The sequence below is a fragment of the Hypanus sabinus genome, chromosome 3, assembly GCF_030144855.1.
Source record: "Hypanus sabinus isolate sHypSab1 chromosome 3, sHypSab1.hap1, whole genome shotgun sequence".
Lineage (NCBI taxonomy): Eukaryota > Metazoa > Chordata > Chondrichthyes > Myliobatiformes > Dasyatidae > Hypanus > Hypanus sabinus.
Window position 1 is genome coordinate 5,872,621 of NC_082708.1, and position 26,463 is coordinate 5,899,083.

A 26,463-nucleotide genomic window follows, 5' to 3' on the forward strand; every position below is an offset into this window, starting at 1 on the left:
AACAACGAGGTGACCAGAACTGAGTTTCAAATGCTTTGGCCAGTGTTATAGTGTGGTAAATAAAATCAAAACAAAAACTAGAAAGCAAATAAATAAAAGGTGGACCTATAAAGAATCTTCAGGAATCCCAGTAGGGATGCTGTGTCTGGGATCCCATCTGCACAGAGACCAGATAATCATCGCTGCCACCATAACAAGGACAGGGTTTCCCTTGTCCTTTCCTACCTCCCACGAGCCTTTGTATCTAGCTCCACCATCTCCAATGTGATCCTAGCACCAAACACATCTTTCACTCTGCCTTTCCCCTTCCTCCACTTACCGTGGGGAGCGTTCTCTTGGTGATTCCCTTGTCCATTTTCCCTTCCCTCCTGGCACTTAACCCTTGCAAGAGGGTCAAGTGCGACACCTGCTCATTCACTTCCACCCTCACCAACACTCAGGGCCCCAAACAGCTCTTCCAGGTCAGGCAACACCTCACCTGCAAGTCTGTCGGAGTCATCTACTGTCTCCGGTGCTCTTTCCTCCACATTGGTGAGAGCTGCTGCAGACTGGGGACCTACACCCCAACTACCACAGAACGTGGATTTCCCAGTGGCCACCCATTTCAATTCAGCTCCCCATTCCCATTCGATGTGGGTCCTTAGCCTCCTCTGCTGCCACGATGAAGCCACTCTCAAACTGGAGGGGCAACACCTCATCTTCCATCTGGGGAGCCTGCAACCTGATGGCATGAACTTTAATTTCTCGAACTTCTGATAATTTCTCCCCCTTCTCTCTTTTTCCATTCCCCATTCTGGCTCCCCTCTCACCCCTTTCTCTTCTCCTCACCTGCCCATCACCTCCTCCTTCCCTTTCTCCTGTGGTCCTCTCTCCTCTTCTATCAGATTCCTTCTTCTCCAGCCCTTTACTTCTTCCATCCATCACCTCCCAGCTTCTCACTTCATGACCATCCCCACCCACCCACCTTCCCCCTCACCCAGCTTCACCTATCACCTGCCAGCTTGTACTCCTCCTCCTCCTTCCCCCATTTTCTTAATCTGTCTTCTTCCCCCTTCCTTTCCAGTCCTGATAAAGGGTCTCGGCCCGAAACATCGACTGTTTATTCATTTCCACAGATGCTGCCCGACCCGCTGAGTTCCTCCACCATTTTGCGGGTGCTGCTCTGGATTTCCAGCATCAGCTGAATCTTGTGTGTTTATGAGATATTACCATTTAATCAGTTTGTACTATAATTGACTTTTTTGTTCTAGTTGTTTTCTTTCTTGTTCTTGTAAAAGTTGTGCATAAATTATCTTTATGTTTTTTCTTGTCCCCAGATGGAAGATGAGGTGTTGCCCCTCCAGTTTGAGAGTGGCTTCATCGTGGCTGCTTTTCTGATGCCCAGTGCCTGTGGCACTGCCGCAAGTAAGGTTTTCATTGCATCTCTGCAGACAAGGACTTGTGCAGATGATAGTACACAGGACTGAGTTTAAAGGCAGCCATGCAAAGATCTGTCAGCTCCAGTGTTCCAAGTGGTAGAAATCCCCAGTTCTTGGAGCCAGAATACGTTTGTTCTCATCCCTACAGAGCCGAGGAGGCGTGCCGGATTTGCGTGAGAGTTCTCTCCCTCCAAGTCATGTCCCATTGAGTCCCCCACTATCACTGGCTCTGAAGAAATGGTTTTGAGGGAGAAGCCAGAGAGTGGTAGTAGATAGTTGCCCCTCTGACTGGAGGCCTGTGACTGGTGGAGTGCCGCAGGGTTTGGTGCTGGTCCATTGTTATTTGTTATCCATATCAATGATCAGGATGATAATGTGGTTAACTGGATCAGCAAATCTGCAGATGACGCCAAGATTGGGGGTGTAGTGGACAGCGAGGAAGACTATCAGAGCTTGCAGTGTGATCTAGACCAACTGGAAAAAATGGGCTGAAAAATGGAATTTAATGTAGAAAAGTGCAGGGAGCTGCATTTCAGTAGGACCAACCAGGGTAGGTCTTACACAGTGAACAGTAGGGCACTAAGGAGTGAGGTAGAACAGAGGGATCTGAGAATACAGGTCTATAATTCCTTAAAAGTGACATCACAGATTCATAGGGTTGTAAAGAAAGCTTTTGGCACATTGGCCTTCCTTAATCAAGGTTTTTAGTACAGGAGATGGGATCTCCTGTATATTGGTGAGATCCAATGTAGATTGGGACTCCAGTATATCGGCAAGACTCAACGTAGATTGGGAGACCACTTCGCAGAGCACCTACAACCTGTCTGCCAGAAAAAGCGGGATCTCCCAGCTTTAATTTTAATTCTACTTCCCATTCCTATTCCGACATGTCAGTCCATGGCCTCCTCTACTGCCACGATGAGGCCACACTCAGGGTGGAGGAGCAACATCTGGGTAGCCTCCAACCTGATGGCATGAACATAGATTTCTTGAACTTCCAGTAATGCCCCTCCTCCCCTTCTTACCCCATTCCCATTTCTCTCTCTCACTTTATCTCCTTACCTACCCATCACCTCCCTCTGGTCTTCCTCCCCTTTCTCTCTCTTCCATGGTCTTCTGACCTCTCCTATCAGATTCCCCCTTCTCCAGCCCTTTATCTCTCTCACTAATCAACCTCCCAGCTCTTTACTTCACCCTGCCCCTCCCAGTTTCACCCATCACCTTGTGTTTCATTCTCCCCTCCCCCAGTCTGACTTCTCAGCGTTTTTTCTCCAGTCCTGATGAAGGGTCTTGGCCCAAAACATCGACTGCACTCTTTTCCACAGATGCTGCCTGGCCCGCCGAGTTCCTCCTGCATTCTGTGCGATTTGCTTCAGATTTCCAGCATCTGCAGATTTTTTTTTATTGGTGACAGGAGTTGGGATGTTATGTTGAAGTTTGATAAGATGTTGGTGAGGCCTGATTTGGAGTATTGTGTATAGTTTTGGTCACCTCCCTACAGGAAAGATGTAAATAAGGCTGAAAAAATACAGAGAAAGTTCTCAAGAGGGTTGCTGGGTCTGGAAGACCTGAGTCACAGGGAAAGATTGAATGGGTTAGGACTTTACTCCCTGGAGCATGGGAGAATGAGGGGACATTTGATAGAAGTTTTCAAAATTATGAGGGGTATATATAGAGTAAATGCACACAGGTTTTTGCAACCTCTTCCTTCTATATACTTATGCAAACTTCTCTTAAATGTTGCAATCAAACCTTCATCCACTGCTTCCACTGGCTGAATGTTCACCATCCTCTGAGGGAAGACGTTGCCCTTAGACATTCATCTTTCACCCTTAACCTATAACCTCTGGTTTAGCTCACCGCGTGGATGGGGAGGGAGTGCTGGTTGATGGGACTGAGTAGATTCAGCATTGACTAGATGGGCCGAAAGGCCTGTTTCTGTGCTGCAACATTTTGTGACTCTGACTGACTGGGAAAATCCTCCAGAATCAGAATTGGCTTTATTATCCTTGACTTATATTCTGAAGTTTGTTGTTTTGCAAAATATAAAAATTTTCATAATTTATGAAAAAAATAGTGCAAAAGAGCAATAGTGGGTTCACACACAGTTCAGAAATCTGTTGGTGGAGGGGCAGAAGCTGTTCCTGAAACACCGAGTGTGTGCCTTTAGGCTCCTGTACCCCTTCCCTGATGGTGGTAATGGGAAGAGGGCATGTCCTGGCGGTTAGATTCCTTAGTGTTGGATGTTGTCTTTTTGAGTCCTGGCCTTTTGAAGATGTCCTCAGTGCTGGGAGACTGGTGCCCATGATGGGGCTGGCTGAGTTTACAACTGTCTGCAGCTTTTATTGAACCTGTGCGGTGGCGCCTACCTTCGAGATGATGATGCCACCTGTCAGAATGCTCTCCACGGTACATCTGCAGACATTTGGAGGTGATTCCTGCTGATCTGATGCTTTGGTCACTTTGCACCAACATGGACTTTGATTTTTCTGTTTAGATTTTCTTTTGTGTAAATATTGTGAATAATTTTAGGACACGTCAAAGAATGAGGCGAGATCTGAGATATAAAGTTATGGGCGGTGCAGATAAGTTAAACACATGCAGGCTTTTCCCAGAGACTTCTATAGACATGCAGTGAAGAGTATCGTGAATGGGTTGCATCATGGCCTGGTCTGGAAACACCAACACCCTTGAGTGGGAAGTCCTACAAAAAGTAGTGGCTATGGCCCAGTCTGTCATGGATAAAGCCCTCCTGACCATCGAGCACGCCCTCACAGAATGTTGTCGTGGGAAAGCAGCATCATCAACGGTGCCCACCATCCAGGCCAGGTTCTCTTCTTACTGAGACCCACACCACCAGGTTCAGGAACGGTTATTACCCCTCAACCATCAGGCTCTTGAACCAGTGGGTCAACTCCACTCACCCCAATCACTGAACTGTCCCCATAAGCAATGGACTCACTTTCACGGACTCTTCGTCTCATGTTCTCCGATATTTATTGCTTATTTATTTATTGTTAATTTTCTTTTGGCATTTGCAACATTGGTTGTCTGTCTTTGTGTGTGTTTTCTCATTGATTCTATTGGGTCTCTTTGTATTTACTGTGAATGCTCGCAAGGAAAGGACTCTCAGAGTTGTAGTATATGGTGACATGTTCGAGACTAAAGATTGATTAATGTCATTTCCAGTGCACAAAAGTAAAGGAGTACCTTTGAAAGGATATATGTACTTTGGTAATTAATTTATTTTGATCTTGGATGTTGCATTAAAGCCCATCCCTGCTGACGAGCAAAACCCAGACTGTAACACATCATGCCGTTATAGAGCAAAGGGTTAATTTATTTCAAACTCTGAACAGCTGTGCACAATTGAATTATATCGTGGTGGTTCACAAATTCATTCACAAGTTTTGACACATTGCTTCATATTCACAAGGCTGTTTTATACAACTACTTTATATGATAAGCATCACTCTGTCTGGTGAAACTAACCTCTTGAGTGCCTCATGGGCTAGCACAATCAGCCACTCTGCTGGAGGGCCAAATAGCCTCCACCTGTTCCTCAGCTGGAGGGAGATTGAGGAGCGGACAGATCTCACTAAGCTGCTTTCTTTCTTGGTTGAAGGACATTTTAGTAAAGATGTAGACCAAAACTGAAAGCTCGGCAGGCTGAATACCTGAGAGTATTTGTTAATATTGCAAGCACCAACTACTTGGGGAAAGCTGTATTTAAATTGGCAGATCGTGACTATTAAGACTGGTCAATGTTCAGACAACCCCTCAAAAAGAGGGACTGAGCGACGCTGGTCAGTGTACAGATCTCTCTGAGAGACAGGGACTGGGAGACACTGGTCAGTGTACAAATCACATCCTGAGAGACAGGGACTGGGAGACACTGGTCAGTGTACAGATCTCTCTGAGAGACAGGGACTGAGCGACGCTGGTCAGTGTACAGATCTCTCTGAGAGACAGGGACTGGGAGACACTGGTCAGTGTACAGATCTCTCTGAGAGACAGGGACTGGGAGACACTGGTCAGTGTACAGATCTCTCTGAGAGACAGGGACTGGGAGACACTGGTCAGTGTACAGATCTCTCTGAGACAGGGACTGGGAGACACTGGTCAGTGTACAGATCTCTCTGAGAGACAGGGACTGGGAGACACTGGTCAGTGTACAGATCTCTCTGAGAGACAGGGACTGGGAGACACTGGTCAGTGTACAGATCTCTCTGAGAGACAGGGACTGGGAGACACTGGTCAGTGTACAAATCACATCCTGAGATAAAGGGACTGTGTGACACCAGTCAGTTACCCTCAGAGAGAGGGACTGGGCAGTGTACAATCTTCCCCGAGAGAGAGGGATTGAGATATGCCAGTCAGATACCTCTCAGGTAATTAAGTACCTCTTATTGAATCTTGTTTTGGTCATACTACAGTACCTAAGCTCCATTTGGAGAACCAAGAAACTTGCCAACAAAATATTTGAAAGTTGAACACATTAGTTGGTCCCTGGATGAGTTAGTTTATCACAGAAATGGGCCTGAGTGTCACCACTAGACTGTACAGCATAGGAACTTTATGGATCATACTCCCAGAACTCAGCCAACAGCAGAGCAGGTTCCCATAGCAACCAACCCTATATTGGAATGGACCTACCAAACTCGCGATACGTGACAAAGAAGCTTCACCACTCAAGAGATTAACCGTAAACATTAAAAATAAATAATTTGGTTACAAGCTTTACCAAGTCTTTGGAAGTTAGAAGGACGTTAACTGTTAAAATCACAAATACAGGTGCTCAGGCGATGAAGTTAACAGGCCTACCACCTTTGACATATCTCACATATGTAGACGATATTTAACTAACGTTGTTCTGGAATGGGAAGATGAAAGAAATGATCCTAACAAGAACAGTTACCTAAACACAATCATGTAAGGTGTGTGTTCCAGTATCCTTAATACCCAGTCACTCACCCTCTAAGTAGTGAACTTCAGTCAGAACACAGATACCAGCTCTGAGAGAGGGACTGAGAGACACCAGACAGTGTACAGATCTCCCCGAGAGAGAGGGACTGAGAGACACTGGTTAGCGTATGGATCTCCCCGACAGAGACTGACAGAGGGACACTGGTTAGCGTATGGATCTCCCCAAGAGAGACGGACTGAGGGACACTGGTAGGTGTACAGATCTCTCTGAGAGAGAGGGACTGAGAGACACTGGTGAGTGTGCAGATCTCCCTGAGAGAGAGGCACTGAGGGAGACTGGTTAATGTATGGATCTCCCCAAAAGAGAGGGACAGAGAGACACTGGTCAGTGTACAAATCTCCCCTTGAGAAAAAGGGATTGAGGGACACTGCACAGTGTACAGACCTTGAGAGAGAGGGTCTGAGGGAGACTGGTCAGCGTAAAAATCTCCCCTTGAGAGTGAGGGACAGAGACATCTGTCAGTGTGCAAATCTCCCCCTGAGAAAAAGGGACTGAGGGACACTACTCAGTGTACAGATTTCCCCTTGAGAGAGAGGGTCTGAGGGAGACTGGTCAGTGTGTACAGATCTCCCCAGGAGGGAGAGGGACTGAGAGACACTGATCAGTGTACAGATCACCCCAGGAGAGAGAGGGACTGAGAGACACCGGTCAGTGTACAGATCTCCCCCCGAGAGAGAGGGACTGAGAGACACCGGTCAGTGTGAAGATCTCCCCGAGAGAGAGGGACTGAGAGACACCGGTCAGTGTACAGATCTCCCCCCGAGAGAGAGGGACTGAGAGACACCGGTCAGTGTGAAGATCTCCCCGAGAGAGAGGGACTGAGAGACACCGGTCAGTGTACAGATCACCCCCCGAGAGAGAGGGACTGAGAGACACCGGTCAGTGTACAGATCTCCCCGAGAGAGAGGGACTGAGATACCAGTCAGTATGCAGATCTCCCCATCATTCTGATAAACAACATCATTGCTTTGTAATTGGCGACCTTTTCCAGAGATAGGGAACATTTAACCCGCGAAACATCATCCGCAGACTTGCAGTCTCTTCATTGGCCCACTATGGGATTTTAACATCGACATAATTCATCTCTGATAATAAGTTACTAAACACATCACAAGGCCTTGTGAAGTAACCTTCAGGGAGCAGAAAGATGGGTCCCATCAATCTGCTACTGACTACTCTCCCTCCTATACCTCTTTCCCTCGCACCATCTCTATCTTCCACCCAACTCTCTCTCTCTCTCTATCTTGCTATCCTTATTTGCCATCTCTCCGACTCTCCCTCTCCCTCTCCCTCCCCTCCCGTCTCCTTCACCTCTCTAGAAGAGGTTCGGTTTGAGCACATTGGCCTTCCTGTGTAGAGTGGAGAGGACGCCAGCGAAGGGCCCGGCCATGTTGTCACTGGGCTGCCAGGCCTGGGACTTCAGGAGCTCAGATCCAGCCCATGCGGGAGACTTCATGGTGTGGGAGCTGTTGGGACTGGGCATGTTGAGGGGGTGGGGACTAGTACTGGAGACAGGGCCAGAGGGGGCAGAGGTGGGGGCAGAGGAGGAAGCGGGACAAGCTGGGTTGGCGGTGCTGTCCGGGTCGGTACACTTGGCGTCTTTGGACTCGTCCTCCTCAGAGAGCAGGTCGCCCTTCTTTCCGCCCCCGTTACTCCCGTTCCCTTTGGAGTTGGCCGCTCGCTCCTGCTTCCGGAACTTGGCTCGTCGGTTCTGGAACCATACCTGGATCGAGATGGGAGAACAGAGGAGGAGGGGGTCAGAATAAGGGGACACAGTTACGACGAGACCCAACACAAGCCCAGACAACAACAGCAAAGAACAGAGGGCAGAGACGGCCCAGTAGCGAAACGGTTGGCGGAATGCTATTACAGTGCCAGTGAGCCAGGTTCAATTCCGTCATGGTGTGTAAGAATTTGTACGTTCTCCACATGACCACGTGGGTTTCCTCCGGGTGCTCCGGTTTCCTCCCACATTCCAAAGACATATGGTCAGGGTTAGTAAGCTGTCGGTGTTATGAAGCACGGTCACACTTGCGGGCTGCCCCCAGGCTGGGTTGGCCATTGATGCAAATGAAGCATTTTACAAACAAGAGAGAATCTGCAGATGTTGGAAATCCAGAACAACACACACAAGATGCTGGAGGAACTCAGAAGGCCAGGCAGCATCTGTGGAAAAAAGTATAGTTGATGTTTTGGGCCGAGACCTTTCAGCACTCATTTCACAATGTTTCGATGTACACGTGAATTTTTATCTTCCTTTCTATGTGTAAGTCTCTTTTGGAGTAACTGTACAGGAAACAAAGCTGTGCACACTACTCCAGGTTTGGCGTCACCAATTTCAACACAACATCACCGTTCACTGATCAAGGCTTCCAGGATGTTAGTGGGTGAGGGCTAATCTTATTTTACAATCTTACAGCTTGCCTCATGCCTGCAGATGTGACATCAAACTCTCCATAGACTCATCGAACACTACAGCACAGAAACAGGCCCTTCAGCCCATCTAGTCCATGCCAAACTGTTATTCAACCCGCCCTCTATACCACTCCCATCCATGTACCTGTTCAAACTTCTCTTAAATATTACAGTTAAACCCACATCCACAACTTCCACTGGCAGCTCGTTCAACACTCAGGGTGAAGAAGTTTCCCATAAGTATTTCACCTTTGACCTTTAACCTAGGACCTCTAGTACCCACAGCAGTTTGTAAGGAATTTGTACTCCACTCAACTCATCCTATCACAGATCTGTTCTACACATCCCTCACCCATCTCTCTCCAAATGAGAAACACTTCGCATCTCTCTCTTTCTCTGATTCCCCAAACCATCAGTTATTCCTCTCTCCACACACGCTGCCTGACCTGCTGAGTTTCACTAACATGATCTGGTTCTGTTTCAGATTTCCAGCAGGATTTGCCAACAGTGCTGAGAATTTAATGCAACGCACAGAAAATGATGGAGAACTCTGCAAGTCAGGCAGCTTCTATAGAAGGGAATAAACATCGACTGTTTTGTGTGTTTCCAGGCACCTGCAGAATCTCTTGTGCTCTGACAATTTAAAGTTGGACTTGGAAGTGGAATGTACATCAGAGAGCTTGCAGAGAGGTGTCTCAACTTCTGTGGGAGACAGGAAAGAGGAGCCAAGTGTCTGACAGTCACCAAAAAAATCCAGCTGGGAATTCTGGAGAAACTCTGTCCTGGAGAGTAGGGGTTGCTACCTCCGGGGTGGCTGGAGGAGAACTCCATTGCACCCCACCCCCTCCTGTCTTCTCCTATCATTCCGGATTTCCCCATCCCCCTCCTACTTTCAAATCTCTTACTATCTCTTCTTTCAGTTAGTCCTGACGAAGGGTCTCGGCTCGAAATGTCGACAGTGCTTCTCCCTATAGATGCTGCCTGACCTGCTGCGTTCCACCAGCATTTTGTGTGTTGTTGTTTGAATTTCCAGCGTTTGCAGATTTCCTCGTGTTTGCGTTTTTATATCACTTCACTTGCCCCATCACTGAACAGCTCCCACAACCCTACTTCCCAGCACTTTTTATTTCATGTAATCAATATTTATTGCTCATCTATTTGTTATTTAGTTTTTCTTTCTTTTTGTATTTGCAGTTTGTTGTCCTTTGTAGACTGGTGGTTTGTCGGTCCTGATGTGTGAGGTCTGTCATTGATTCTACTGTGTTTCTTGTATTTACTGTCAATGCCTGCAAGCTAATGAATCTCAGGATTGTACATGGCAACATATACGTACTGTACTTTGACAGTAAATTTACTTTGAGGTTTCAATTGATAAAACGGCGTTAGTGGAGCCTGGGAGGGAGATGGGGAGATGGAGAGGCGTGTAGGAGGCCGGTGTGGGGCAGAAGCACAACAGAACAGTCTGTTGTCTGTCCTGAGACAGACAGGGAGCCAAGGGGAAGTTCTTCACACAGAGGATGGTGGTTATATGGAACGGACTGCCAGAGGAAGTGATGGAGGCAGGTGAGGTACTAGAACAGGGACTTCGATGGGGAAAACGTAGAGGGACAAGGACAACTGGGATTGGTGAAGATCAGGTTAATGGTAAGGATCGATGACATAAAAAAAGACCGGGAACCCTTAGTGTAAATAATCATCACAGCCAGCACAGACAAGTGAGTGGCACCGTAATGTGGTGTAATGAGTGGCTGGAATAGTTCTGGTCCCTTCATTATATATGTGGATGCTTTAGAGAGGGTGCAGAGGAGATTCACCAGGATGCTGCCTGGATTAGAGAGGGTGCAGAGGAGATTCACCAGGATGCTGTCTGGATTAGAGAGAGTACAGAGGAGATTTACCAGGATGCTGCCTGGATTAGAGAGCATGTCTTATGAGGATAGGTTGAGTGAGCTAGGGATTTTTTCTTTGGAATGAAGAGGATAAGAGGTGACTTGATAGAGGTGTACAAGATGATAAGAGGCATTGATCGAGTAGACAGCTGGAGTCTTTTTCCCAGGGCAGAGATGGCTAAAATGAGGAGACATAATCTTATGGTGTTTGGAGGAAAGTAAGTGGGTGTAGAATGCACTGCCAGGGTTGGTGGTAGAGGCAGATATAGTAGAGACATTGACAAGACTCTTAGATAGGGACATGGATGATAGAAAAATGGAGGCTATGTGTGAGGGAAGGATTAGGTTGATCTCAGAGAACATTTAAAGGTGATACAACATCGTGGCCTGGGCTGTGCTGAATTGATCCATGCTCGATGACCCAGATTCAATTCCCTCTGCTCTCTGTCGGAGTTTGTACGTTCTCCCCGTGACAACGTGGGTTTCCTCCGGTTGCTCCAGTTTCCTCCCAAAATCCCACCCGGGTCAGGGTTAGGAAGATGCCAAGATGCTTTGTTGGCACCAGAAGTGTGGTGACACTTGCAGGCTGTCCCCAGAACAGCCGTGCTGGTCATCGGCACAAGTAATGCAATTCACTGAATGCTTCAATGACAAATACACTTGTCTTTATTCTAACCTTTCTCTGTGCCTCGTATTCCTGTGATCCACACATCCTGGGGATCAACACACACAAAATGCTGGAGAAACTCAGCAGGTCAGGCAGTATCTATGGAGATAAACAGTCAACGTCTCGGGCTGAGACCCTTCACCAGGACTGAAAAGGAAGGGGGAAGATACCATAATAAAATGGTGGGGGGGGAAGGGGAGGGAGGCCAGCTGGAAAGTGAGAGGTGAAGCCAGGTGTGTGGGAAAGGTAAAGTGTTGGAGAGGAAGGAATCTGACGGGAGAGGCGGATGGACTATAGGAGAAAGGGAAGGAGGACGGGCACTAGAGGGAGCCAATAGTCAGGTGAGGAGAAGAGGTCTGAGTCCAGAGTGGGGAATAAAAGAAGAGGGAAGGATGGGAGGGGGAAAAAATTACTGGAAGTTGGAGAAATCAATGTTCATGCCATCAGGTTGGAGCCCACCCAGATGGAATATAAGGTGTTGCTCCTCCACCCTGAGAGTGGCCTCACTGTGGCAAAGGAGAACCCTGGGGGGGGGGGGGGGGGTCAGTGTAGGAAGGAGCTGACGGGAATGTGGGGGGGGGGGGACAAATGGATGGTGAAAGGCTGCATGGAAGATTTGGGCTGTTGCCAAGTCATTGAGGATGGGATGCATTGGGAAGCAGCCACCGGGAACGAAAGTTCACAGTTACTTCACCGCGACCAAGGTTCAGTCGGGCGAGGGTGCGGCAGAAATGTTGGGAATATTTATTTATTTATTCAGAGATACGTGGCGGTAACTGGCCCTTCTGCCCTACTGAGCCCCTGCTGTCCTTCCTTCATCCATCTTTTTCATTAGGTTTCAAATTGATAAACAGAACAATGATGGTGACACAAAGAGATAGGGATTACATTAATAACGGTTAACGTATACATAAACAGACTCCTAGTAACATGTGTAATCTGACCCTCCCAATCTCTTAGTAACTAAACATGAAAAAGACTCAAAGAGCCCATGCTGTCCAATTCGCCCACTTACCCATATGTCTTAGGAAACCAGAGACTTGGAGAAAACCTCCTTCCAGATAGCGGAGAGAACTAGAGGTCAGGGGTGAGGGTGAAAGGTGAAATATTTACGGGGAGCCTGAGGGGAAACTTCCCGCTCAGTGCGTGATGCGATTGTACAACGAGCTGTTGATCTCAACATCCCAGAAATTCGGAAAAGTTAAAGTTCAAAGTACATTTATGATCAAAGTATGTATGCTATCTTCTTGCGGGCACTCACAAAATAAAGAAACACAGTAGAACCCGTTAAAACCCCACACAACAAAGACCGTCAAACACCTAATTTGTGGTTTAAAACAGAACAAGTTATGCAAACAGTACAAAAGTAAACAAATAACGCACAGAACGTGAGTCCACGGAGCCAGTTCACCGTTACAGCCGGTCCGCGGGCGGAACCAGGAGGGGTATGGAGAACTGTGGCCCACCTGCGAGACTAGCACAGACTAGCCGGGCTGAAGTAGAGTTGCTGGCGCTGTAATTGAATCACGCTACCGTGCCACACCTGGGCTGCGGGGGCCTCTGGGGTTGGGAGGACAACGGACCGTACCTGGACACGGGCCTCGGTGAGATCGATCTTCAGCGCCAGCTCCTCCCGGGTGTAGATGTCAGGGTAGTGAGTCTCGGCGAAGACTCGCTCCAGCTCCTTCAGCTGGGAGCTGGTGAACGTAGTCCGGATCCTCCGCTGTTTCCGCTTCTCATTTATCCCTCCGTGGTCCGTAAAGAACTTGTAGGGAACTAGGTTCAAAAGAAATCCGGATTAGGGGCGAGTAGCTCTGAGTCACCGATCAGGTTCACGGTTATAAATGATGGCACAGAACCTATACTCCAGTGGACAGGACAGGAGATGTCTCTACAACGTAACCGGCACCAGCCTGCCCAGTGTTTAGAAAAGATACTGGAAAAGGGCCAGTGACCCTGCTCACGGCCTGTTTGTCCTGGCCCATTACGGGCTACGTAGGACCACTAGACTCAACAACAGTTACTTTCCCCAAGCGGAAACCCTGATCCACACCCCCACCACCATTCAGAGTCACCTTATGTACAGACCTAGCGTCACTTTATGGACATACACTTAATCTGTGTATAGAAGCTATCTTATGCATTTATATTTATTGTTTTTAATTATAAAATTGTTTTCCTTATCATCTTGTCTATTTTTTGTGCTGTATCGGATCTGGCGTTTCAATTATTTCATTCTCTTATGTACTGGAAATATTGAAACTTGAATTATAATCAAGGATCAAAGTGTATATTCACTGTATGTTCAGTAGTCACTTTATCAGGTACACCTGCTCGTTAATGCAATATCTAATCAGCCAATCATGTGGCAGAAACTCAATGCAGACATGGTCAAGAGGTTCAGTTGTTGTTCAGACCAAACATTAAAATGGGGAAGAAATGTGATCTGAATGGTTTTGACCTTGAAATATTTGTTGGTGCCAGACGGGGTGGTTTGAGTATCTCAGGAACTGCTGATCTCCTGGGATTTTCATGCACAACAGTCTCTGGAGTTTACAGAGAACGGCACAAAAAATGCAGAAGCATCCAGTGAGGAGAGATCTGTGGGCAAGCGTCTCACTAATCAGAGGAGAATGGTTCAGGCTGACAGGAAGGCGACAGTAACTCAGACAACCACGTGTTACAGCAGTGGTGAGCGGGAGAGCATCTCTGAAAGCACAACACGTCGAACTTTGAAGTGGATGGGCTAAGCAGCTGAAGACCACAAACTTTATCAGATACAGAAGGTAACAAAATGGCCACTGACTGCATACATTCCAATTCTGCAGATGCTGGAAATAACACACACATAAAATGATGAGGAACTCAGCAGATCAGGCAGCCACCATGGAGAGGAATAAACAGTCACCATTTTAGGCTGAGGCCCTTCGATAGCACTGAAAAGGCAGGGGGAAGAAGCCAGAATAAGAAGGTGGGAGAAGGGAAAGGAGAGCAAGCTGGGAGGTAATAGGTGGAAGAGGGCTGAAGGAGGAATCTGAGTGAACCCATGGGAGAAAGGGACCTAGAGGGAGGTGACGGCAGATGTGGAGAAGAGAAGGGGTGAGAGGGGAACCAGAAAGAGAGAAGGGGAGGGGGAGAAATGACTTCAATCTGGAAAAATTGATGTTAATGCCATTAGGCTGGAGGGTGAGATGTTGCTCCTCCAACACAAATGTGGCCCCATCGTGGCAGCGTGGACCCACATGTCGGAATGGGAATGGAGATTGGAATTAAAATTCCTACATGTAGGAAGTTGCTGTGGTGTGTTGGTCAGGGTGACAAGCAACAAAAACAAAAACATTCAACAATTGTAAACAATGAAAATTTATATAAAGTAAGGAATTGTATGTTAGTAAAAAGCTTATAAAGTTAGAGGTTAACAGGTGGATATAGAATTAAATGCACAAGTATATAAATACTAAAGTGCATTTACAATATAAACAGCAGTATAACAAATGGTTTTAAATGTTTACTGTGCAGCGATGGGGTTGATAGAGGGGGTGGGGAGGAAGCTAACTAGAATGGTTGATCAGATTAACAGCCTGCAGGAAGAAACTTTTAAGATGGCTGTGATTTTTTGTTTCAATGGCCCCCTAGTGCTTTGCAGAAGGGAGCTTCTTTTTATCATTGACGTATATTGTGAAATGTGTGATTTTGCCGCAGGAGTACAAAGCAATACATATAAGAACACTGTAACTTACAAAAAGAAATATTAAAAAATTAAGTAGTGCGAAGAGAACAAAGATAGTGAGGTGGTGTTCATGGGTTCATGGACCAGTCAGAAATCTGATGGCGGAAGGGAAGAAGCTGTTCCTGAATCTTGAGTCTGTGTCTTCAGGCTCCTGATGGCAGCAATAAGAAGAGGGCATCTCCTGGGTGATGGGGGTAATTAATGATAGATGCCGCCACATTGAAGCATTGACTTTCGAAGACGTTCTTGATGCTGGGGAGGCCAGTGCCCATGATGGAGCTGGCTGAGTTTACAACTTTCTGCAGCTTCTTCTGATCCTGTGCAGTAGCCCCTCCAGACCAGACGGTGATGCAACCAGTTCAAATGCTCCCACGGCACCTCTGTAGAAATTTGCTACACCCCAGGTGGTCAAAGTAGTCAGAGCTGAGAGCAAGAACAGACCGCTCAGCCCCTTGACTCATGCTGTAATTCAATGACATCACCGACCTGCCACTTATCTCTCAGGGTCTGCATCCCAGAATCTCCAGCCTCAGATTAAAATTGTGTAAGACAATATGAGACACAAATCCAGAAAACAGCCTGTGCCTTCTTTCCCCGGGTGGAAAGGGCTGGTACAAGGAGGCATCATCTGAAGGTGATTGGAGGAAAGTACAGAGGGGTTGTCAGAGCTGGATTTTTTTTTTACACGGAGTGGTGATAGAGGCAGATGCATCAGGAACATTTAAGAAACATCTTAGACAGGCACATGGATGATAGAATAACGGAGGGGGGAGGGTTAGATGGACCTTGGTGTGGGGTAAAGGGTCAGCACAATGTTACTGGCCGAAAGGCCTGTACTGAGCTGTAGTGTTCTGTGTTCTATGATACTGGATTCTCTTTGTGCCATTCTAAATGTCCCTAACATATCTGACCCTACCACCACCCCGAAAGGGAGTTCCATGAAAACTACCTCTGATATCCCCCCCATACTTCCTTCCAGTCATCTCAAAATTATGCCTCCTCACATAAGCCACCTCCACCCTGGGGAAAAGACTCTGGTTGTCCACTCTATCTATACATCATCTTGTACAGCTCTATCATGTCACCTCTCATCCTCCTCCTCTCCAGAGAGAATAGCCCAGCTCCCTCATTAGAGGGAGTTCATTAGACATGCTGTCTTGTAAATCCAGATAAATCACCTGTACACCCTCTCTAAAGCCTCCACATCCTTCCTATAACAAGCTGACAGAAACAGCACACAATCTTCCAAGTGTGGTCTAACCAGGGTTTTATAGAGCTGCAACATTACCTTGTCTCTCTTGAACTTGATCTGTGGAATCGCCTGTGTTTATGATTTGCCCCTCTATCTATGCCAGTTGTCATGACAACAACCCTTCCTTCAATGGCAGCAAAACAAAGGAGCTCATTGACTTCAGGAAGCAGGAGGGGGCAGGGGGGAGGTGGACACAGTCAGGCTATCGATGGTCATGACGTGGAGATGCCCGAGAGCTCATTGTGGTCACCAGGATCGAATTGGGCCCAAAGGCCTGTTGCCATGCTGAGAGACTCTACGACTCTAAAGTTGTTCAGGATTCGGCAGTTTCTCCCCATTTAGAGAGTATCCATTCTCTCTATTTTCCCCAGTACCATATGGACATATTCACCTTTCCCCACATTATGCTTCATGTGCCAGATCTTTGCCCGTTCACTTGACCCATCCCTATGTCACCAGGTGGCCCTCTCCTTGGCAGATGGTCTTTCTCCAGGAAGTAGAAACATTGACAAAGTAGGAATCCCTCAAAGAAGTGGGAGGAACAGAGAGCCTCAAGTTTTGAGGCGTAAGCATCGCTAACAAAAGTGACCTATTCCAGCCATGACAAGAGGCTCACCAGTGCCTCTACCTCCTCACACTTGGAGTATTGGGTTGAACTTAGTTGCCTCATTACAGAAATGATATGGAAGCTTTAGACAGGGTGCAGAGGAGATTTACCAGTTGAGGTCTGGATTAGAGAGCAAGTTTTATGAGGATAGGTTGAGCAAGATAGGGCTATTCTCTTTGGAATGATGGAGGACGAGAAGTGACTTGATAGAGGTGTACAAGGTGATTAGAGGCACAGACCGAGTGGACAGTCAGACACCTTTTCCGAGGGTGGAAATGGCTAATACAAGGGTGCATAATTTTAAAGGTGTTGGAAGAAGTATATGGGGGATGTCAGAAGTAATTTATTTTTACACAGAGAGAGGAACACATTGCCAGGAGTGGTGGTAGAGGCAGACTCATTACGGGTATGTCAGAAACTCCTAGATGGGTTCATACATCTAGGAGGGCACATGGATGATAGAAAAATGCAGCGTTATGTGGGGGAGGGGGTGGAAGGTCAGATTATTCATGGAATAGGTTAAAAGATCAGCACAATATTGTGGGCTGAGGGGCCTGTACTGTGCTGTAGTGCCCTGTGTTCTTCGTTCTTTGAAATTTGACACGTCCCAGTGACACTTTCCAATTTTTATCAATCAGAGAATGTCCTATCCAGATATGTCACAGCTTAATTTGGCAACTGTTCTGTCCAAGACCATATGAAAACACAGACAGCCTCCCCTACACGGACTGCGTCTACCCTTCTGACTGCCTCAGTAAAGCAGCCAACACATCCCACTGTGAAAAAAGTCCTGAACCAAAAGAGTTAAAAAGAAGTGGATACAGCCAATCCATCACAGGTAAGGCCTTCCCCACCACTGAGCACGTCTATGTGGAGCGCTGTCGCAGGAAAGCAGCATCCACCATCAGGGACCCCCTCCACCCAGGCCGTGCTCTCTTCTCACTGCTGCCATCAGGATGCAGGTACAGGAGCCTCAGATCTCACACCACCAGGTTCAGGAACAGTTATTACCCCTCGACCATCAAGCTCTTGAACCAGAGAGGATACCTTCGCTCACCTTAACAGTGAACTGCTCCCACAATCTATGGATTCACTTTCAAGGACTCTACAACTCAATACAATACGTCACCATATACAATCCTGAGATTCATTTTCTTGTGGGCATACTCAATAAATCCATAGAATAATAACCATTATAGAATTGATGGAAGACCACACCAACCTGGGTGTAAAACCAGTGTGCAAAAGACAACAAACTGTGCAAATACAAAAAGAAAGAAATAATAACATTAAATAAATAAGCAATAAATATTGAGAACATGAGATGAGGAGTCCTTGAAAGTGAGTCCATAGGTTGTGGGGAGATCCACACCACCCTCCATGTGGGTAAGATTCTCCTCAGGACCCCTATCAATATTTCTTCCTCTCAACTTAAACCTGTGCCTTTTGGTTTTAAACTCCCCAACCCTGGGGAAAGACCATCCACATTATCTCTGCCCTTTGTGATTTTTATAAACCTCCATAAGGTCACTCGTCAGTCCCCTTCAGTCCAGGGAAAACTGTCCCAGCCTACTGGGGGAGATACGGTAGCATAGCGGTAAGCATAATGCTATGACAGTGCCCGTGACATGGGTTCAATTCCCATCGCTGCCTGTGTGTTCTCCCTGTGACCACGTAGGTTTCTTCATTGTGCTCCTATCCGTTTCCCAAAGACGTATGCATTAGTAACTTAATTGTTCACATGGGTGTAATTGGGCAACAGGGTCTCATTGGAACGGATGGCCTGAAACCATACTGTCTTGCTAGAAAAGTTAAAACATAAAATCTTCACCATAACTCACGCAATATGTTGGAAGAACTCAGCAGGTCAGGGAAATAAACCATTGACATTCCCCTCCATAGATGCGCCCTGACCTGCTGAGTTGTTTGTGTGTGTTGCTCTGGATTTCCAGCACCTGCAGAATCTCTTGTGTCTCTGGCCAGCCTACCCAGTCTCTCCTTATAACACAAACCCTCCAGTCTGGGAAGCTTCCTTGTGAATCCTTTCTGCACTCTCGCTGTCTTAATCACATCCTGTCTACAAGCGTGTGACCAGAACTGCTCAGAGTGGTGTGGTACGGTTAGTCTAACAGTTTACACAATCAGCTGTAAGATCAGGGTTCAATTCCCACTGCAGTCTGTGAAGAGAATGTACCCTTCTACCCCATGACCATGTGGGTTTCCTCTGGGTGACCTGGTTCCCTCCCACAGTCCAAAGACGCATAGTTAGGGTTAGAGAGTTGAAGACATGCTGCATTAATACCAGAAGCATGGCGACGCTTGTGGGCGTCCCCCAGACAATCCGCGCTGATTTGGTTTAATGCAAATCATGCATTTCACTGTATGTTTTGTGGTTTTGATGGACACGTGACAACGCTAATCTAATCTAATCAATGCTCCAGGATGTAGTGTAAAGGCTGGGACGCAGGTACAGCATAAATCCAAAAAGCTAACAGCATCTTATTTATTACACGGGGAACCGAATACAAAAGTGGGTGGGCTATGAGACCATAAGACACAGGAGCAGAATTAGGCCATTTGGCCCATCAAGTCTGCTCTACCTTCTGTCATGGCTGATTTATTACCCCTCTCAATCCCCCTCTCCTGCCTTCTCCCCAGAACCTTCAATGCCCTTACTGCTTTAAATATACCCAATGACTTGGCCTCCACAGCCAATCTGTGGCAATGAATTCCAGATTCACTACCCTCTGGCTAAGAAATTCCTCCTCATCTCTGCTCTACCTGGACGTCCCTCTATGCTGAGGCTGTGCCCTCTGGTCCCACTATAGCAAACATTGTCTCACATCCACTCTATCCAGACCTTTCATTATTCAATAGGTTTCAATGAGATCTCTCCCCCCACCCCCTCCATTCTTCTATGTTCTATATACACTTTGGATCAGTGGATTCCGGTTAATTGGGACACATCGGCACCAGTACATTTTGCTAAATTAGCCAAAGTTTCATGGAAGTAGTTTGTTTAATATTTAATTTAATACATACTAAGTTAAGACAGGTTTTTCACTGTTTCAGTACATAGACAATAATTAACCAGTTTACTAATTCATCAGGGTCTGTACAAGTTTCTCAGGGGTAAAAAGCCAGGCTTGTTGGTGGAGCAGAGGTTAAACCCACAGGTTTTCTTCACTCACATCTTTCCTCTCCCTCTAAATTTCTCCATCTTGTCTCACGAGCATTACTTGGTGCGTGGTAGGTTATGTCTAACCAATCTTATGGAGTTTTACGAGGAGGTCAGCAGGAAAGTGGATGAAGGCAAGGCAGTGGATGCTGTCTACATGGAACTTAATAAGTCCCTTGACAAGGTCCCGCATCAGAGGCTGGTCAGGAAGGTTCGGTCGCTCAGCATTCAGGATGGGGTAGTAAATTGGATTAGACAGTGGCTTTGTGGGAGACGGCAGAGAGTGATAACAGAGGGTTGCCTCTCTGACTGGAGGACTGTGACAAGTGGTGTGTGGCAGGGATCTGTTGTTGTTTCTCATCTATATCAACAGTCTGGATGATAATGTGGTTAAATGGATCAGCAAATTAGATGACGACACCAAGATTGGGGGTGTATTGGACAGTGAGGAGGGCTATCATGGCTTGCAGAGGGATCTGCAGCAGCTGGGAAAATGGTCTGAAAAAATGGCAGATGGAACCTAATGCAGACAAGTTTTGCACTTTGGGAGGACCAACCAGGGTTGGTCTCACATAGTGAACGTTAGGGCACTGAGGAGTGTGGTAGAACAAAGGGATCTGGCAATACAGGGATCTTTCAATACAATTTATTGAAAGAGGTGTCACAGGTAGACAGGGTCATAAAGAAAGCTTTTGGCACATTGGCCTTCATACTGTAAATCAATGTATTGACGACAGAAGATGGGATGTTATGTTAAAGTTGTTTAAGATGTTGCTGAGACCTAATTAGGAGTATAATGTACAATTTTGGCCACCCAGCTACAGGAAAGATGCAAACAAGGTTGAAAGAGTACAGAGAAAATTTAAAAAGATGTTGTCAGGTCTGGAGGACCTGAGTTATAAGGAAAGATGGAATATATTAGGTCTTTGTTCCTCTGAACACGGGAGACTGAGGGGAGATTTGATAGGGGTATTCAAAGTGATGAGGGGTGCAGATAGGGTAAATGCAAGCAGGCTTTTGTGTGGGACTACAACCAGAGGTCATGGGTTAACGGTGAAAGGTGAAAAGCTTAAGGGGAACATGAGGGGAAACTTTTTCACTCAGAGTCATGAGAGTGTGATGTATTTCAATGTTTAAGCGAAGCTTGGATAGGTTTAAATTAAATTTGGAAGTTTGGAGGGCTATAGTCCTGGTGCAGGTCAATGGGAGTAGGCAGCTTAAATTGTTTTGGTATGGACTAGATGGGCCAAAGGGTCTGTTTCTGTGCTGTACTTTTCTATTACTCTATGATTCTCTGTTCCTCTGTCCCTCTCTCTGTTGCCTTCCCCTTTCTTTCCATCTTTCCTCATTCTCTCTTGTCCTGTTTTCTGTCTCTCAACATCCCTCCACTTCCACACTCGTTTTCTCCTATTCGTTTACCCTTATTGCATTCTTCCTGCTCCTCTCACAACCTCCTCTTGGGGAATCTTGCTGTGCACACAGTGCGTTAGGCCCGTCTGTCTCTGGTATCTACACTGAGCAGCAACATAAGTAGCAAAGGAGCAAGTTCTTGGTCAGAGAGCTCCTGATCCAGCGAGGAATGAAATATTGCTGGGAAGTGAGTAATATTGGTGAGCACCAAGGCAATTGTGATCAAAACACTGGACACTCTATATTGTCTGCTCCAATGAGAGAGTAGCTTACTGAAGAAAGGTCAATTTCAATGGATGAGAACATTTAATGAATGATGGCCATGCACTTTGGTAGAAGGAATAGAAGTGTGGGCGATTTTCTTAATGGGAATCACATTCAGAAATCTGTGGTGCAATGGGACTTGGAATTCCTCACATCAGTTTCTCTAAAGGTTCATCAGAGATCCCCACCACCCAGACCACGCTCTCTTCTCGCTGCTGTCATCAGGAAGCAGGTACAGGAGTCTCAGGACTCACACCACCAGATTCAGGAACAGTTACTACCCCCTCAAGCATCAGGCTCTTGAGCCAAAGAGGATAACTTCGCTCAATTTCACTTGCCCCATCATTGAACTGTTCCCAGAACCACTTTCAAGGACTTATGTTCTCGATACTTATTGTTTATTTACTTATTTATCATTACTTCCTTTTTGTATTTATACAATTTGTTGTTTTCGGCACTCTGGTCAAACACCCAAGTTGGCTGGTCTTTCATCGATTTTGTTATGGTTATTATTCTATAGATTTATTGAGAATGCCCTCAAGAAAATGAATCTCGGGGTTATATATGGTGACATATATGTACTTTGAACTCGCCCTAAAGTCGGTGGTGAGGAAGGCATATGGGATGTTAGCATTCATTTCAAGAGGACGAGAGTGTAACAGCAAATGCAGAGGCTTTAAAAGACATTGTTCAGAGGGGGAGTGTTGTGAGCAGTTTTCGGGGTCTATCTAAGAAAGGATGTGCTAGCGTTAGAGAGGAGGCTGACGAGAATGATCCCAGGAATGAAAGGGTTAACGTATGGGGAGCGTTTGGTGGTCCTGGAGTTTAGAAGATGGGAGGAAACCAGAGGAAAGCCCCGCGGTTGCGGGAGAAGGTACAAACTGCTCACAGACAGCGGGAGCTGAATTCCGATTTTACAGCTGGAGATGTAAAGCGTTGTGCTAACTGCTGCGCTCTCGGCATTATCGCGATTATCAGTCTTAACTAGCAATAGATCGCCGTTAAACAAAGTTGGGTTTATCGGTCGCCTTTTCTCCCACACAGTTTCGGAGATTGCGGATTTTGACCTCCACACTTTTTTAACTCTGTTCCTCTGCATCCTGTGCTCGCCCCCCTGTCTATTTCCCGCGTTAGTCTTCTGCCCCTCCCTCTGTCTCCCGCCTATCTTCCCATTCTCAGTCTCTCTGCCTCCCTGTCCATCTCCCAGCTCCCCTCACCGTTTCGGTCTATTGCTTCTCTTACCTCCTCCATCCGTCTATCCATCTTGCCCCCATCTCCTTGTATCCGCCTCTCCTTCTATACCCTCTCTAGCTCTTTGCCTCTCCCTGCCCCTCCCTACCCCTCTCCCTCTGTCTCTCTCTCTCCCTGCCGTTCGTTCTCTCTCTGTCTGTCTGTCTCTCTCCCCCCTGCTTCTCCCTGTCTCCCCCTACCCCTCCCTGTCTCTCTCTCTCCCTCTCTGTACCGCCGGCAGCGCCAAAACGGAGGACGGGACAGCACAAAAATAAAACCAGAAATATTCCGTTTCAAATCGAAACAAAAGTCAACGAAATACCATATTAAAAGAAACCAAAGCCAGTGACATTAAGAGTGAATAAAACCGTTACTGATTAATCTGTAAAAAGTCGCAGGCGGGGATAACAAAAATTAATTTTGGTGAGAAGGGGGAGAGGGTTTGAGTGGAATCGGCGGGTGAGGATCTTCGCCGCCCTCTGTACCCGATCCCCACGAATTTTCCCGGTTTTCCACGCAAAAAAATAAAACAAGTCCGAAGTTTAATCTGTCGTATTTGATTCTTGGATGTGGATTATCTTTTGAAAACGATTTGTTTATCCCTCGCACGTAAGATCGAAATGAAATGTAACGGGAATTAAATCTTCTTTGGCGTTGCTAACGGGAACATCTCGGGATTCGTTTTTCACGTCTTCTAGATTAGAGGCAGACACACACACACAGAACGAACATAGATTGTGAAATATACGGAAACGAGAACAGGGAGGGATACAAAGATACACGGAGAGAGATACAGAAAGAGAGAAAGAGCTAGGGGGGGGGACACAGAGACAGAGAGACAACGGATGGAGAGGACAAACAATGTAAGACAGAGAAACGAATGTAGATAGAGAGATAATGTAAGACAGAAACGAATGCAGGGAGGTGCAGAGATACACGGAGAGAGAGAAACACAGGGAGGTGACTGAAAGATGTCTCCTGTGGTGGGAGATTCTCAGATTAGAGGGCACAGCCTCAGAAGAGGCTTTTTAGAACGGAGATGATGAGGAATTTCGTTCGCCAGAGAGTGGTGAATGTGTGGAATTCGTTGACACAGGAGGCTGTGGAGGCCAAGTCTTTATGTTTATTTAAGGCAACGGTTGATAGATTTTTGATCGGTCAGGGCATGAAGGGATGCGGGGAGGAGGCAGGAAATTAGGGCTCTGAGTTAAAAATGGATCAGCCGTGATGGAATGGTGGAGCAGACTCGATGGGCCAAATGGCCTAATTCTGCTCCCACGTCTGATGGAGATGGTTATGGAGACTTAAGAGAGAGAGAGAGAGAGAGAGAGAGAGAGAGAGAGGGAGAGAGAGAGAGAGAGAACAACTAGCAGAGAGTAAAACAGGGAAACGAATACCGAGAAGAGTGCAGATATACACGCAGATAGATGCAAGAATGGGGGGTGGGGGGAGACAGAAGCAGAGACAGATAATGAGAACGGAAATAAGTACAGAAAGAAGTACAGAGATACGCGGAGGTAGAGAAATAGAACGAGAGAGAGAGAGAGAACAGAGAGGGGGGTGTAGAGAGACAGATACAGGGAGAGAGATAAAGACGGAAACGCATACAGAGAGAGTCGAGTACAGGGAGACAGAGAGGGATACACACGCACACGCACTAATTCGCACAGACACACCTAGAGAGCCGCCCTGCGCTAGGTGTCTCAGAACTAACATGGTACATGGTCATAGTCACCCACCCCCGCCCAATCCCAATGAGAGGAGATAATTTACAATTTGAAGTTAATCTGTGAAAATTAAATCCGTTAATTTGGAAAAAGAGACGTTTTAGCTGAACCACGAAACGCTTGTGTTTTTAAAGTCAATTTGGAGCCGGTACTTGTAGTTCAGGGACCGCGACAGAAGTCGCTGCCCCAATAAAGAATAATTTGGGGGAAAGCGTCCTTCCTGTGTACCGCAGAGGTTTGATTATAATCTCTTTTTTTTTGATTTAATACGCAGAGTTTCTTTAACCAAATTAAGGCGTTAATGTGCGCCGGGCTGTGAATTTAATAAACCCCCAAATAACTCAATTACACAGCAGATCTCTCTCCTCCGCCCAATCACCACGTTTAACAATGTCCAAACGCGGGGCAACTAATTCCCCATACTTCCCGGTTAACGCTGACACGTACCTGTGGTGTACGGTGAGCTCTGGTGATCTCGCAGCGGTCCCAAACTGCAGTTTGCCGAGGCGAGGCTGGGGCAGACGGGGCCGGTTCCAAAACTGGACCTAATGTGGTTATATTGGAAATTGTTGCTCTGGCTACACGGGCTGAAATCGGCGTACGCCGAGGCTTCCATCGCAGCCATGCAGGAGTCGTAAGAATTGAGGTAAGCGTAATCCATTTTAAACATAGAATACGGGGTTCAGGCTGGGCTAGAGGGCTGAACGCAGGACAAGGTGGAGATTTTGATTCGCGTTCCCTCTTGAGTGGGGAGACCAGGGTTTCTGATGCCCTTGCCAGCGCTGTGACTGTTAACTCCAGAACTCGGCAAGCTGATAAACTTACCGGCACTTTGAAACAATACCGAGGCGACGGCTCTTTTTTACATGACAATAAATCCTGACTGGATTGGGTTGGAGATTGAGCAGCCTGCTCGCTCCAATCTCCTCCCCTGCATCAATAATGGAGCTACTTTAACCCTTTCGGTATCTCCCCTCCCTCCTGCCCCACACAGACACAAACACAGACTCTCTCTTTCACACACACACACAAAACTGTAAACTTTAACCAACGCCAACGACTTCCTTACTAGTTGTGAATGGACCCCCCCCCCCCCACCCCTGGGCGCAGGACCCATAACCAGTAAAGAGAATTTTTCGTGAGATTGTAACGGAGGGGCTAAGATGGAGACATTCAGAGATGATCAGAGACAGAATGCAGAAAGAGAGAGAGAGAGGGTGGGAGAGAATTCAGAGATAATCAGGCGTAATTCAAAAAGAGAGGCAAAATATTTACAGATTCATACAGCGGGTATTCAGAGATAGGATTCAGGAGAGAAGGGGGGAGCTTACAGATTCAGAAAGGGACAAATCAGACAGAATTCAGAAAGATAGAAAAAACAGGAGACGAAGGAGATATACAGAGAGAGAGATTCAGAAAGAGAAAGATGAAGAGGGGCCACAGATCAGTTAAAGAATAAACCGTCAATAGAAAAGATGATTTAACGCGGCTGTTGCTGGGAATAACATTTTCAATATCGGTCCTGTTGATAATCGTCATGTATTATAAAATATTCGGATTTTTTTTGTAATTCGTAAACAGTAACTCAGTCTGCAATAATGTTTCTAACAATTTATATCTGCTCTGGTAATTTCATGACTTCTCGATCTTTTTAACGGAAATAAATTTTATTTAGAAGCCATGGAATTG

At 46.6% G+C, this 26,463-nt stretch overlaps 1 protein-coding gene across 1 annotated transcript; it reads right to left on the reverse strand.

The window, feature by feature from the left end:
- Positions 1 to 4,751: 4,751 nt before the first annotated feature.
- phox2a (paired like homeobox 2A) lies at positions 4,752 to 25,444 on the reverse strand. The gene is made up of 3 exons (XM_059963613.1): positions 25,222 to 25,444; positions 12,965 to 13,152; positions 4,752 to 8,128 (listed from the first exon to the last, which is right to left on the reverse strand). The coding sequence occupies exons 1-3, from the start codon at positions 25,442 to 25,444 to the stop codon at positions 7,721 to 7,723; spliced, it is 819 nt and encodes a 272-aa protein (XP_059819596.1). The 3' UTR covers positions 4,752 to 7,720.
- Between the last annotated feature and the right edge of the window lie 1,019 nt (positions 25,445 to 26,463).

Bases quoted from the DNA above. Each gene is read 5' to 3' on its own strand.
- phox2a (XM_059963613.1), bottom strand. From the start codon at position 25,444: ATGTTTAAAATGGATTACGCTTACCTCAATTCTTACGACTCCTGCATG. The intron at 13,153-25,221 runs GTACGTGTCAGC...TTTTGAACCTAG, and splicing joins GAGCTCACCGTACACCACAG to TTCCCTACAAGTTCTTTACG. The intron at 8,129-12,964 runs GTACGGTCCGTT...ATCTCGATCCAG, and splicing joins TCACCGAGGCCCGTGTCCAG to GTATGGTTCCAGAACCGACG.